Source organism: Panthera uncia, chromosome A2 (genome assembly GCF_023721935.1).
Source record: "Panthera uncia isolate 11264 chromosome A2, Puncia_PCG_1.0, whole genome shotgun sequence".
Classification (NCBI taxonomy): Eukaryota; Metazoa; Chordata; class Mammalia; order Carnivora; family Felidae; genus Panthera; species Panthera uncia.
Genome location: NC_064816.1, coordinates 12986229 through 13001150, shown reverse-complemented (window position 1 = coordinate 13001150; position 14922 = coordinate 12986229). Strand labels below are relative to the sequence as shown.

General features: G+C 57.3%; 1 protein-coding gene across 2 annotated transcripts in view; it reads right to left on the bottom strand.

Annotated features, from left to right (window-relative positions):
- Nucleotides 1-2470: 2470 nt before the first annotated feature.
- CRTC1 (CREB regulated transcription coactivator 1) overlaps nt 2471-14922 on the bottom strand; it is a 71094-nt gene continuing 58642 nt past the window's right edge. For both annotated transcript variants that reach the window (XM_049640286.1, XM_049640287.1), the window contains 6 exons: nt 14144-14277; nt 10828-11139; nt 8513-8617; nt 5379-5465; nt 4586-4766; nt 2471-3216 (listed from right to left, as the gene is read on the bottom strand). In XM_049640286.1, the coding sequence (XP_049496243.1) occupies nt 3005-3216; nt 4586-4766; nt 5379-5465; nt 8513-8617; nt 10828-11139; nt 14144-14277 (1031 nt within the window). In that variant the 3' untranslated portion in view covers nt 2471-3004. The remainder of the gene's footprint in view (nt 3217-4585; nt 4767-5378; nt 5466-8512; nt 8618-10827; nt 11140-14143; nt 14278-14922) is intronic.

The following is a 14922-nucleotide window of genomic DNA, read 5'->3' as shown; positions in this document are numbered from 1 at the left end:
TCCTCCCCCACATCAGCCCTGGACACTGTGTGTGGGGGGTGACTTTGATGGGTGGTGGCATAAACCCTCTTCTCTGAAGGACACAGAGAGGGGCTGACCCCGGGCTCTACTTTGGCCCACAAGCCTCTGTGGGGGTAATAAACTCATTGCCCTGGGGGCTTGGAGGACAGAGGGTAAACTGAGGCAGGTGGGAACACACTGTTCGGTTTGTGTTCCTGGGGCAGAAATTCGCACAGCTGTAGGGGACTGAAATCAGGAGCACTCAGGGGGCAGCAGTGGGGGGACAGACAGGCCTAGCCTCTGACTTCATGTGGGCTGAGCATCCAGGCCTGTCCAGAACGAGCGAGCGAGGACACAGGCGGCGGGGTCTATATACAATATTCAGGGGCCCCGGCCCACCCCTCACGGCGCAGCTCGCCTGAAATCACAGTATTTTCACATCACAAGTTAAAGGGCTGGTTCCCTTAGGCTGTCCTGTTTCAGGAAGTCTTGGCAATTCAAGAATATTTAGTAGAGAAGCAATATTTAAGAAATAAACAAAATCCCCTGTTGCAGACCTCAGGAGGCCTGCCCAGGCCCAGGCAGGGGTATGAACCCTTTGAGGACACAGGGATGCCTGGCCACTGGCTCCTGGCTGGGACCCCCTCCCTGGGAAAACTGCACCTATGCCCCTCATGAGCCGAAGTGGCCATGTAAATACAATGTCGCCTGTGCCCCTGGCCAAGAGGATGCTGGAAACAGGCTGCAGGGGTGGACACCCTCCCTCTCCTGCCCATCTGCACTGAGAACTGGGTGCCGGGCAGACAGGAAATACGGGCTGACGAGGCTCCCACATGGGGTCCACGATGCCTTGTTTGAAAATTGCATCCAGGAAGGTTTATAATTTTATTAAGGCCATTTTTTTAAAAAGTTCTACATACAAGTCTAATGGTAATCAAACTCTTCTATGTACATGTAGTTTTCTTAAAAAAAAAAAAAAAAAAAAAAAAAAAAAAAAAAAAAAAAAAAAGTCTCACTCTTTGCTCCCAGCCCCTACCTCAGTAAGAGGCTGGGCCCTTGACCTGGACGGACTAACCCCGGACTAACCCCGTGTCCCTTAGCCCAGACGAGGGTATCAGGGGCCAAATGACTGAGGAGGGGGCCTTCTTACACCTGTGGCAGCCCAGTCACTTGGCCACGTGCTAACAGCCCAGCCCAGGAACAAGAGAGATGGATGTCATTAGATCAAATCTGGCTCCCACGGACAGAGGCAAGGGCTCTTGAGACCCAGAGGCAGTGGCTGCGACGCCACAGAGAAGAATCACACCGAGCAGAAGGTGTGGGCCCGGCCTGCAGGCCAAGGAGCCAGCAAGAGCTCAGGATGCGGCTTTGGAGGGACTGCAACAGAAGTTCTTATTTCAGAGCAGCTGACGGAAAACAAAGACAGCCCCGTCACCCCTCCCGGGGCCTGGAGGGTACAGGGACAGCCCCCGGCACGGTGGCCGAGCCCTGATGGTCACCACGGCCTCCAGAGGCACTTCAAGAGGCACCTGGAAACCTCCTGCTACGACAACACTGCTCTCTGCCCCCCCAATCCAGCCCTGCCGGGAAGAACCATGAAAGGGGTAGCTGAAGGGGACGGATGTCAGCTGGCTCTCGGGGTCGGGGGCAAGAGGACAGCCTCATCTTGGGGACGTCAGGACAGAGGGGCTGCAGTTGCCACCAGTCTCGGGGTCTGGGACTAGTCTTCCCTGAAGACCAGCGGACACCTTGAGGATGGCCAAGCAGAGCTGGGTCTCGGAGAGACCCTTCATAAAAGCCGTGGCTCCCTCCTGGAATTCTGCCTCTCACGTGGCTGGAGCGGAGGCACCTCTAGCCACCTCAAGCTTCTGCCAGAGAGCCTACCAGGCCCAATCCGCCCTCACTCAGCCCTTCCGTTTTGAGATAATGTGGGCCTTAGCTAAAACGGCCAGAGACACAGCTCAGATCCGGGCAGGCAGCAGACTGCTTCCAGTTAGCTTAAAAAATATATAACATGGGATTTCTGGAATAAAAACATGCTCTCAGGCAAGTATTGGATCAAAAGAGTCAGCTACTTGTCTACAACCAAAGTGGAAATACAAACCAAAAGAAACAAACAAACAATAACACAACAAAAATGCCCTGGCCGCCCCCTCCCCACCCCATTCTTTAAATAACAGTGACAGTGACCAAGGTACAGAGAAGAAAAGATGAAAACAGGTTGAGAGATGAAAACAACCCCCAGAAACAACCCCTGCCTGCACATGCATCCCCCCTGGAAGGCCCTTTCGTCCTGGCCGGGGGCTTCACTTTCAGGGCAAAGGCGGCCACAGAGGGACCTGGCTGGGGGTGGGCAAAGCGGGAGCAAGGGCCCCAGGAAGATTTAGCTGCTTTGCATGCTCTGTTCACACCTTTTATGTTCTACCTCCATGGGATGGATTCTAGCATTCTCTGAATGTGCTCAGAAATATAAAAGACAGCAGTCAAAATAGTGTTTATTTCGCTTTGTGTCTGCCCCTCTCTCTGGTGCCTTCTCCCCTTGGCAGGGTGGGGCTGGCTCTCTACCTAACCTCGGGCTGGGGGTGGCGGGCAGGTCGGGGGACCAGGAACGAAGGAAGGCAGTGAGAGCTGGACAACAGTCGGAAAATGCACCTCAGCCCACCGCCGCCGTGGACCACAGCGCCCCCTCCAGGCCGGCGGCCCTCCCCAACACGCTTTCCGCATTTTACAGGGGGACGGCTCATGGCCCAGGGTGGGGGGCGAGAGAGCACGCGCAGGGAGGCTCCGCGGGGGTGACACGCGGCCTCCCAAGGGAGGTGGACAGCTGGGGGGCGGGCGGGTGGGCAGGGGGCGCTTGGCGGCATTGCAAGCTCAGAATCACAAGCTCGGCCGTTTGCGAAGGACGGAGCGCGGCCGTCCCTGGGCTCAGGGAGACGCCGTCGGGACCACTGACCGGCGGGGTGATGGAGCCGGGGGCTGGGCGGCGGTGTGCCGGGTGTGCAGCTCACAGACGGTCCATCCGGAAGGTGTCCTCGGTGGCCGGGTCGGCCAGGACCATGTCGGGGTCATTGAGCATGTGCAGTCCATCCAGGGTCAGGGGGTCAATCTTGAGTTCGTCCAGGGGGAACTGGTTGTCCGAGTCGAAGCTGACATCACCGACCCCGGCCAGTGTGCTGGTCAGTTCTTTAGAGAGGCTGGGAGGGGACTCTCCCGTCACTGGAGCGGGGGTAGGGGGGGGAACACAGGACAAACAAGCCTCAGCGTGGCCCTGGCTCTCTGACCCCATGCCCTGTGCCTCCGCGGCCCCTGTCAATGCTCAGGGAAGAGGGGCTTGGGCCACACCAGGGGAGCTTACGTGGGGGGTTGCCCTCTAGGGGACACTGGCAATGTCTAGGGACATTTTTACTTGTCATGACTAGAGAAGAGGGAATGCTACTGGCATCAGGTGGGTGGAGACCAGGGATGCTGCTCAGCACAGGATGGTCCCACCACCCCAAAGAAAGATCTAGCCCCTCGTTATCAGCAGTGCCAAGGCTGGGAAGCCCTGAACTAGGAGCCAGGTCAAATGTTTAGTGTGACCTGGCAGGAGCAGGGGCCTCTCCTGCTCTGCCAGGAGGTCTCCTCCCTGTACGCCACTGAGAAGCAAACCGGGGTGTGTGTGCACGTGTGCATCAGGGACCCTCCCTGTGGGTTGGGGGGATGTCTGAGTTCTCCCTAGAGAGACCCGGATTCAAACCTAGGCTCTCTCCTCTACTTGCAATGAGACCTTAGGCCTTAGTTTCCCAGTCTGAGACAGGGGTATAAAAGTCCTTCTGGGCTGTTGTGGCAATCCCAGGAGCCTGATCCTTCTTTCAAGTCTGAAGCTTCCACCCCCAGAGCATCTCCTGCAGACCACTGCTCACACCCCTGGGGTAGGGAGGAAGCACTAGGCCTCTAGGGGTCCTGGCCACGGACTTCTCCGTCCTGGAGAGGTCAGTGGGACCACCAGGGGGTGTCACCCTCAATCCTGAGACAGTCCTGGCTTATAAGGAAATTGCTTCTTTCTTCAATAAAACCCACAATCTACAGGGTGGAGCAGAGGCAGCAAAGGGTCTGGGTTCTATGCCACGTGGAGCAGGGACTTACTCACATGTGCTATGCATGTCCCTAGGAGCCTGGGCGCTGTGCTCGTTGGGATGCTCATTGCTGTGTGGCCTGCCGCATGTATGTTGGCTGCATGTGACAAGCCCTGCCACGCGGGGCCCACCCCCTAGTCACCTGCAATCCCACTATTCTCAGCTAATGGGGTTCAGGGACCTGGGGAGCAGATGCGGGGCCGGGTGAGTGACTGGCTCTGTCCTGTTCTTGCTCTGAGCATGGGACACTGGAAGCCTGGTTCAGGGTCTGGCGTGTGTCCCCCTGGCCTGTCCCACAACCCGGCAACGAGTCAAAGTTGGTGGGGTCGGGCCTCCTTTGGCCCAGTCCCGTCACAACTCATCGTGCAGGGCGGGGGCGCCGTCTCTCCCGGGGATGAGGCCTCTCGCAGCTGCCGGGCCCCCCACTCTGCCCGAGACCCCCGCCCAGGATGCCACACACGTGGCCTCACCTGTGAGGATGATGTTGGGGATGCTGCTATGGCTGGGGTAGCCAAGCTGCTGTGTGTCTGGCAGGCTCCCGTGGCTGCCCGTGAGGCCCATCATGGCCGCCTGCGAGTAGTTGAGCGTCGAGCCCGGGCTGTACAGGCTGCTGGAGCTGATGGCGTTCTCCATCATGTTGAACTGCTCCAGCTGCCAGGGGAAGCACACAGGCGTGAGGCCGGCCCTGCCGAGCCCCTGGCTGTTGCCGGCTGGCCTGCCCTGTGGCAGCCGGGACCACCTCCTCTGCAAGACGCCCAGCACCCACGCTCAGACACTCGGGGCTGCTGAGCGTGAGATTCTATGCCCAGGGTCTCGCCCTCCGCCCTCTCTGAACCTGCCCAGGCCTGCCTGCACACGGCCCCCTCAGGGCTCACTGGATGGATGGATGGATGGAAGGAGGGACGGGTGCGTGACCTGCTCCAGGAAGCGGCCAACCCTTCTCATGCCCACACGCCCCGGACCCTGGCCTCCACGCGGAGCCAGCTCTACCTCCCGGCAAACCCACATGCACGGCCCACGCCGAGGCACCGATGCTACAGCCACTGCCTGTCCCTGCCAGTGTTCACCGCCCACCCTTCCTCCCCCTCTGCTGTTGGCCTCATTCTGTGGCACAGATGCCTGGGGAGGCAAAGCCAAGCCACCCCTTCCAAGGCCTGGAGACAGGAGGGAGCCTTAAGAGCGAAGCTCACGCCCGAGGGGCGGGCGGGGTCCGGGTAAGCGTCCGGGTAAGCTGTGGGCGCTGTGACCCGGGCACCCGCTCACCTGGTGGGACAGAGCATTGGCCTGCCTGGCCGCCATCTGCTGCTCATAGTACGAGTCCCCAAACACGCTGCCCAAGGTGGAGGAGTGCTGCAGACAGAAGAGAGGCCCGCTGTCATCACGGTCCCCCGGACCAGGTCGGGGGCTTGCTGGGGCTCAGGCTGGTTGTGCCCACAGGGAGGCCCCTGGAACTTCCTGGAGGATGCTCAGGATAAAGGAGGCTGAGCATCTACCTCAGGCCTCTTGGGAAAGCCCACAACTTCCAGGATGGAGGGGTGCCTGGCTCACTCTGAGCAGGGTGCTCCCCAATCTCAGCATGTTTCTTTCTGCCACCTGCTCCTGGGGGGCCTCAGTACCCCAATAGCCCCCAAAGAGCCATCCCCCATCTCCTCTACTTGAACCCAGGAATGGGTGACCTGGTTTCCATCAGATGGAAGACAGGGGGGCCACAGGGATTGGGAACCCCGCCTGAAGGGTTCCAGAGTAAAGTATGTGACCGGGGCCAAGGCAGTAGGTGCTCTGAATTTCAGGATGAGAAGCGTACTTGGCGAACCTTGTCAGGCCCCCAGGGAGACATGGGACATGGTAGCAGGCCATACATGTGGACAGGACAGGCGCACAGAGCCAGATGCTGGCCAAGCGAACATAAGACAGGCACACAGAAAGCGCCGTCTACCTATCTGTCCATGGCTGCCTGCCTGGGGGACCCGAGGACCCATGGGTGGGCAGGCAGCCCAACTCCCATTCTTCCACGGCTAGCCGGGAGACAGGTCTGCTCCCAGCAGAAGAGCAAGGGACTGGGGACCCTCATAGGCAAAAGAGACACCAGAAACAAGGGCTTGGAGCCCCTGCTTATTCCTATGATGCCAGAGAGAGAGAGCAGGATGGAGCCCGGTGGGACAAGGACGGGAGGAGGGACAGCCAGTGCATCGTGGCCAGACCTCACATGAGGCACCAGGCCGCAGGAAACAGATCCCCAGCCCGGACACCAAGTCTGTTTCCTCCTTGGTCAGTGGGCTGAGAGCAGAAAGAAAAACGGCCAATGTGGCAAAAATGCCACCTTTGCCCTAAATATAGCCAGCTTCAGGTTTGGAAAAGGGGGCTGCAAGGTTGTGGATGGGTTTCCCCATAGAAGAAGCAGCAGGTCTGTTCTGGGGTACCTGTTTCCATCCCCGTGGCTTTGGACTCAAAGAGGCCCATCACAAGCAGGGGACCCAGGCTAAGGTTTCGTTTGTGAGGCTGCCATCAGAGTTTGCCAGAAAGGTCTGCTCAGGGTGGAAGGGAGGAGCACAGCACACAGTACCAAAGGCCAGCTGCCTAAGGCCCGAGGTGCAGCCAGACAGACACAATGTCCACTCGAGGCCGGGGAGGTGAGGGGAGGCCCCGGCCCACGGGGCCACTGAGTGCAACCTAGGGATCCAGGTGCAGCACGAAGCCAGGCCTGGCGCCGCCCACCCAGCATGGTCTGCCCCCTAGTGGGCCTCTTGGCCATGTCAGGCCCGTGTCTGGCTCGGTCCAGGTAACGTGACAGCCCTGACCTCACAGCCACTTGAGCGGCCCACCTCCCTTGCCAGCACCCAGCGGATGGATGGACAGACCAACACACAGACACGGGCTTCACAAGACGGCAACACGCTTTCTGCCGAGGATGGACCAACCCGCCTTGGTCTAGGCAAATCTCTACTGAGAAATCTGCTCCACCCCCGAATTCCTCTCCTGCCTCCTGTACAAAAAGAGACATTATTCAAGGACCAGCCTCAGGAACAGGCCCCACTCGCCATTTCCCCTGCCTGGACCAGCTTCTCCCCTCCTTCGGCATCCCATGACACCACGTGACCAGACTAGACACTTCTCGGGAGCCACCAGGGCTCAGAACCGGTGTCGATGTATCCAGAGCCCACAGATACCAAACTGACCTCTGGCCTGCCCTGAGCTCACTGATGCCCTCCCCACCTGCCTATGGAGCAGGAAGCTGCACACAGATGGTCCCAGCAGGACCCCAGGCCACTGTTGGGTGGTGGAGGAAGGATCCTAGGAGAGCTCCTCCTACAGCAGATGGAACCATGAGAACAGCCTTTCCTGAACAGGACACCTGCCATCTCAACACACAGGGCCCCATGTGGGCGTACTTCTGAGAGCTGGGGAAATGGGGACAGCGGGCCACACGTCCCCTGGACCAGGGAACTCAACACTGTTCTTGCACGGTCCTGCCTTGGTGAGACAGCTCTTCTCCTTTAGGAGGGGAGGAAAATCCTTTCTCTTTTGTGCCCTGGACCAAAAATGAGGCTTCAGGGCCTCGGGCACTGCTAAGAGGCTCCTAGGAGCTTCTCAGCGTGGTGACATTTTGGGGACGGCATGGCGGGGTCCTGAGGAGGCTCGATAGCCTGGAAATTTCGGGCCCTGATGTCAGCTCTGTGGGCACCTCCTCTCTGGTGGAATGTTGCAGACAGAATTTGGTTATAAGCTGAGAGTTGTGCTAAGGGGACTCCTGAGGAACCCAGATGGGGGTATGTTGCATGTATGTGTGTCACAGGTTGGGGTCCAACCGCGTTGGGGAAAAAACCCAAATCTGATGGATGTGGTCGAGCCCCGCCTGTTGCCTGGGGCAAGCCGCAGTCTCCTCGTCTGTGAGATGGGGACATGGACCCCACTCAGAGAAGCTTCCTGTGAGGACACACCCTGCTGTGAGGCAGAGGGAGAAGAGTCTGAGGAGTCAGAGCCCCAGTCACAGGCCGGCCACCGCCTCAGCTATGCCCCAGAGCAGGTGGAGCCCTCCTCCACTCTGGGGAGCCTCGGGCGGGCAGGCCCGCGTGGGGATGTGTGCACAGGCTGTGGGACCCCGGGGTGACCCTGGCAAGAAGCCTGGGGGTGTGGCCAACACCGAGGTCACGAAGGCAGGTGAAGAGCCCACCGCCTCCAGCTCGGGCTCCGCACCGGCCACAAAGACACGGCGGGAACGTGGCAGCTCCTGAGCCGGGCCTGGTGGGGCGGCGCCTTCTCCTCCCCGCCCCAGCGGAGTGGACGAGATGGGATGGAGCGAGGCACAGATGGTGGGGGACGCGGGGGGGGGGGGGGGGGGGGCACGAAGCAACGCTGGGGCGCGGGGTGCCGGGAGCGGGGGAGGCGGTGTCCCTTACTTGCGGGGAGCTCCCGGGGGAGAAGCCTTGATTGGAGACAGGTGAGGTGGGAGACTGGTTAGCCGGGGAGCCGGCACTAGTGCGGTACTGCTGCAGAGCCGGCGCCTGCGACGACAGACAGGTCAGGACGCGCGAGGGGCCCCGGGCCTGGCTTCCTGGGACTGGCCGTTCCCCGCCGAGCATCCCCCCGAAGACCCCCCGCCCAGCGGGTGAGCACGGTACCAGGAGCACCTGCAAGTGGTGTGGGTCCCTGCGCCCTGTCGGAGCCCGGGGCCTTTCGGGCACGTGTCTCCAAACCCAGCTCCCGGAGGCTGGGGGGGGGCGGGGGCGGGGGGGGGGGGCGTGGTCAGAGAACCCAGCTTCACGGAATCGCGCCGGAGGACCGTGGAGGGGAGGGGGGCGGAGGGGTCCACCTTAGCTTGGCAGGCTTCAGAGCACCCACACGAACACACACCCGCACCCACATACACACGTGTGCACACAGCCATACCTGTGTACACACAGACACACCCACACGCACGTGGGCAACATAAGGCCCAGGGCCGGGCAGGCAGCCGCCGCCTTCTGCTGCCGACTCTGGGCAACAGCAGAGCCTGCCCACCTCGAGGGGTGGTGGGACCGACAAACAAGGCCATGCGGGGCACACCGCAAGACGTCCGGTACCCGGCAGTCACTACGCCGGCACCGCTTGGGACGAGCCTGATGCATTTGCTGTCCAGAGACCTCCCAGGGGCGGCCACCTCCTCACCTGAAGGACAGAGGGCCTTAGCTTCTCACCAGGGGCAGGACGGGCTGGGGCAGGACGGGCTGGGGCAGGACGGACTGGGGCAGGACCTGGATTTAGCCCCTGCTCTGGTCCCAGTCCACCCAGGACCTGCTGTGTGCCTCTGGGCAAGCTCCCTGACTTCTCTGTGCATGTTGTTCACTGAGGCCCGGCTGACCAGCCCAGGGCCCCATAAATGCTCGGTCTCCTCCATTTCCTCAGTGGCCTGTTCTGAGTAGTCTGGAATAGGGGTTGAGCCTGGGAGGGGCACGGGGGCACAACTGGCAAGGTATCAGTGTGGGAGGCGCCAGCACGGTCACTTGGCAATGACCGGTTCGGGCCTTCTCAGAGTTGGAAAGAGGAAACTGTCCAGAGGGATGTTCTCCTTGCTCATTGGAGGCTGCACGAACTCAAGAAAGAGGCAACCAGAGCCCTTGCCCCCAAGGGGCGCAAGGCAACAGAGAGCCCCAGGGGTGGAGGGTTAACATCTGTGCACCTGGCCCAGACATCCCTGCCTCCATTGTCTGCCCAGCTCAAAAGTGAGGCATCACCGCTGGAGGGCGTCAGGGAATGAGGTACTCCAAGCAGGCTCCGCCATCAGAGCTGCCCCACACCAGCCATGTTTCTGGCAAAGAAAAGGCTTGTGCACATTCTTGTCCGGGGGACCCCTGGGGTTTGCCCTCTGAGGGGTCAGAGCAGCTTGGAAACAGGTCTCTCTCCACCTACCCCACCCAGCTCAGGGGGCCTAGTCTCTGCAGAGCACATCATGTTTTGATGACATTTATCTTGGGGTTGGCAGCCAAGGGCTGAGTGGAGAGGGCTTGCTGTACCCTAAACGTAGTCCCTATTGCTCTAAATATAGTCAAAGATAGCCGAGACCACTCCCTTCCCACCAGGGCAACCAAGGTGAAAGTCTGAACACTCGAGAAGGTTTGGGGGTGCAGAGGTCGAAATCAAGCACCCATTACCCTGAGCCCAGGTCCAGGCAAAGGGTCCCATGGTCTGAGCTGTAGGACCCCAGGCCCCAAGCAGGGAGTCCCATGGTCTAAATTGCACGTCTCTGGCCCAGGGCACTGTGCTGCATGAACCGCAGGGCTGGATTCATCCCTTCTCCTCCAAGTTCAACTCTGTCCTTCCAAGTCCCAGCAGTCTGTTCCCCAGGCCCTGAGAGTTCTGTGTCCTCCCTGCCCCCAAGGGAGCCGTTTTTGGATGGGAAGGGTTGAAGTACTGGGCATCAAAGGGCATGGGAGAGGCTTTGCGGTCAGACACAGTATAGTCCATCTTGGGTGAAGTTTGGGACAAATGATCCCTGCTTGTGTCTCAGCTTCCCCATCGGTACAAGGCATGACAACCTTGGCCCGGCAGTGCTTGCTTCAGCCCTGACCCCTGGCCAAGCTGGTCTTGAAGGGGAGCCTTGAGGAGGCTTCAGCTACACACACCTGAGTCTTTGGGCCTTGGGAGCCCAATGAGGGTCTCCCACAGCCCCTGGGATCCATGAGCCGCCCCCCACCCCCCCCAAGCCAGGCCCCACACGACCCCATCTTAGGCTTACCGAGGTGATGTCGATCCCCATTGGCGGCTGGCCCGGGTTCTCTGGGGGGGACTGGGGGAGAGAGGACGGTACCGTGACCGCGAGCGGGGGCAGCTGGGGCCCCCGCGTCAGGCTGGCGCTTGGCATCAGGGGGCCGCCTGGGGGGAGGCCGACGGGCACCTGTGGGGGTGGCGGGGGCGGCTGCTGCTGGGACGCAGGTGGTGGTGGTGGAGGGGGCTGTGGCTGTGGCGGTGGTGGCTGCTGGGAGCCCGCCTGGGTGAAGAAGGCGTAGGGCAGCTGCTGCTCCAGAGACAGGGCATCCATGGCCACAGCCTGGGGGAAGAGGAGGGCGTCACGTGGGAGGCCATGGGCAGAAGAGGCCAGACTATGAGTACCTGGTCCCCAGGGGGGCCCCATGGCCTGGCATGCTCAGCAAAGATGTTATGGATAAACAAAGAGACATCCAGACCTTGGACCCCCTAGAGAGGATAGGCCTTTCCCAGGGCCACAGAGGGTTAGGCTGCACCTGGACAGGACCTGGGCTTCTAATCCAGCTGTTTGTGCCCTGCGCCCAACGAGCCTTTCCTTTGCCACACACCGAGAGGCGGGCACTGCCTTGCATACCCGCTCAGGCTCAGGGCTCCACACTCCGGCAACCCAGCAGGCAGCCTGTGCCTAGACCACTCTGGGTGATGGAGATGGTGGTGTGGCCACTCAGTAATTATCAGCTCAGGCCTTCTTGGGGTTGGAAAGAGAAATTTTTCCTGGTTAGAGGGAAGTTTTCAACATTTGTGAGTCTATATGGACAGTTCCTGGGGCAGGCTGGGGCTCCTGCCCTCTGAGGGAGGTTGGATGTGACCAGGAGCTACAGGATATAACAGAGAACAGAAGGCCCAGCCTCTAATAAGTGGCGGTTACATGAACAAAAAACAGTTTCCAGAAAAGGCAGGCAGGTCTAAGGGAGAAGGCACAGGGGTCACAGATCGAGAGACTGAAGACACATTGCCAGAAGCTACCCATGGCTCTGTCTGGATCCTGATCTGAACAAGCAGGCGGGAGACACAGAGGGGAATGGGCTGAGGCCAGGCAGTGGAAGGTATGCCTATCAGTTGTGTTATAGGTAGATAGTGCCATTGAGGTTATGTTAAAAAACAGACAACAAAAATATTACCTATTAGGGATTTTTAAAAAAACAGGCAAAACAGACAAATTCCTAGAAACACACAAACTACCAAAACTGATCCAAGAAGAAATAGAAAATCTGAATAGACCTATATAGCAAGAAAGGAGATTGAATCAGTCATCAAAAACCTCCCAATGGAAAATATTTGGAAATCACATACCCAATAAAGGGTTAGTATCCAGAATATATAAAGAACTTACAAAATTCAACACCCCAAAACCAAATAATCCAATTAAAAAATGGGCAGAAGACATGCATAGACAGTTTTCCAAAGACATACAGATGGACAAAAGACACATGAAAAGATGCCCAACATCACTCATCATCAGGGAAATGCAAATCTATCACCTCACACCTGTCAGAATGGCTAAAATTAACCACACAAGAAACAACAAGTGTTGGCAAGGATGTAGACAAAGGGGAATCCTCCTGCGCTGATGACAGAAATGAAAACTGGTGCAGCCACTCTAGAGAGCAATACGGAGTTTCCTCAAAAAGTTAAAAATAGAACTAACTACCCTACAATCCAGCAATCCCACTACTAGGTATTTAGCCAAAGGATACAAAAATACTAATTCAAAGGAATACATGCACCCCAGTGTCTACAGCAGCATTATTTACAATAGCCAAATTATGGAAGTGGCCCAAGTATCCACTGATTGATAAATGGATAAAGAAGATGTGGGGGCTCCTCGGTGTCTCAGTGGGTTAAGCATCTGACTCCTGATTTTGGCTCAGGTCATGATCTCACAGTTCGTGGGCTTATGCCCCAAGTCAAGCTCCAGGCTGACAGTGTGGAGCCTGCTTGGGATTCTCTCTCTCTGTCTCTCTCTCTCAAAATAAATTTAAAAACTTAAAAAAAAAAAAAAAAAAAGGAATACTATTCAGTCATAAAAAAAGAATGAAATCTTGGGGCACCTGGGTGGCTCAGCTGGTTGAGTGGCCAACTCTTAATTTCGACTCAGGTCATGATCCCAGGGTCACAGGATTGAGCCCTGTGATGCTTAGCATGGAGCCTGCTTGGGATTCTCTCCCCCACCCCCAACCCCCGCTCAAGCAATCTCTCTCTCTCTCAAAAAATGAAATATAAATAAATAAGTAAAAATAAATTTAAAGAAAGAATGAGATCTTGCCATCTGCAATGACACGGATGGAACTAGAGAGCATCACGCTAAGTGAAATAAGTCAGAGAAAGGCAAATACCATACAATTTCACTCATACGTGGGATTTAAGAAACAAAACAAACGAGCAAAGGAAAAAAGAAGAGAGAGAGAAACCAAGAAACCAACTGTTAGCCACAGAGAAGAACACACTGATGGTTGCCAGAGGGAAGGCAGATCGGGGGACGGGGGAAATAGGTGATGGCGATGAAGACGTGCACTTGTGATGAGCGGCGGGTGATGTGCGGAATGCTGGATCACTATATCATACACCTGAAACTAATGTTACACTGTACGTTACCTACCTGGAATTTAAGTTAAAACTTAAAAAAAAAAAAACCCTCAAATTTCCCAACAAGGATAGGCTAAGACCCAGGGGCTTTGCTGGTGAATTCCACCAAATATTTAAAGAATCCACACCAGCGTTTCTCAAATGCTTCCAAAGAAACACAAGAGGAGGGAATGCTTCCTAACTTAGGGCCATAAAGGCCCTAAATTGACTAAGTAAAAAAGAGAAGAATCAAATCACTGAAACCAGAAACAAAAGTGGGAACATTACTACCCACTTCAAAGAACAGAATTAGGAGTGCTCTGAATGATCATATGACAGCACACTGTACAATCTAGATGAAAGAGACCAATTCCTAGACACATACGAGCTACCAAAAAAAGCAGAGGAAACAAAATTATGGTAAACTGAGAAAACAAAAAACCTCTCTGAACATCTCATTTTGGAGAAATTCAACCAGATCCTCAAGAAGGGGAAGTGACATAAAGAAGGACACCCAGTCAAACAAATCTGCCCATGACAGCTACAAGAGACTCCAGGCCAGTACTTAAAACATTTTCACGCGCTTGAAATTTTGACAAATAGCCAGAAATGTTGGGAACGTTTGTCTTCAAGGTTCTATAGGCCCCTGGAAGGAGAGGGAGGCCTCCCTGAGGGGCAGAGCAGGCCACGCCTCCCCGCCCCACCCCACCACGCCCTCACACCTGAGTGATGGGTGACAGCTGGGAGAGGGTGGGCGACACCTGCTGGGCCTGCTGTCTCCTTGCCTCTGTGTTCAGGGACAACGGGCTGACGCCAGCTGGACGGTGCTGTGGTGAGGAGCCTGGCGTGCTCATTCCTGAAAGGGAGAACAGGAGAGAAGGGTGGGCATGACTCTGGCCTCCAGGGGGCTGCTCACACACCTTGGTCACTGCTGGGAGCAGCCCAATCACTCAGACAGAATCCATTGTGTCCTAATCACCAAACCCAGGGTGCCCCCCTCCAAGGCCCCAATACCTGTGTAGACTCTGTTCTCTTTCCTGCTCCATCCCCATGCTGGCTAGCACTATCCCACTGATCCTGCCATCCCTCCCAGGGACGTGTCCCACAGGCCCTGCCAATCAGCACTTCCCTGCCTCTGCACCACCACATGATTGGCCCCCAGATGGACATGTGACCAGACTGGCCCAATGAGAGCCTGCCCTGGGACTTCTGATGGAACTCCGAGAAGGGAGGTCTGGAGCTGTGTGAGGAGAGCACCATATGGCCGCAAAGGGAAGAGCCAGCTGGAGAATCAGGGGCTGAGGAGAGGCAGCACCTGAGCTCTAGATCCAGCCACAGTGGTGCTTCCTGGTTTTGGGAGATAATCGGTTCCCCTTTTTTGCCTAAACTGGCTTGGGTTTTGGTTAGCTTCAAGCAAGCTGGTCCTGCCCAGAGGCTGCAGTTTCCTCTACAGCCTCATGCTCTCAAAATTGTACCACCCTGTAACGAACTATTCCTTCAG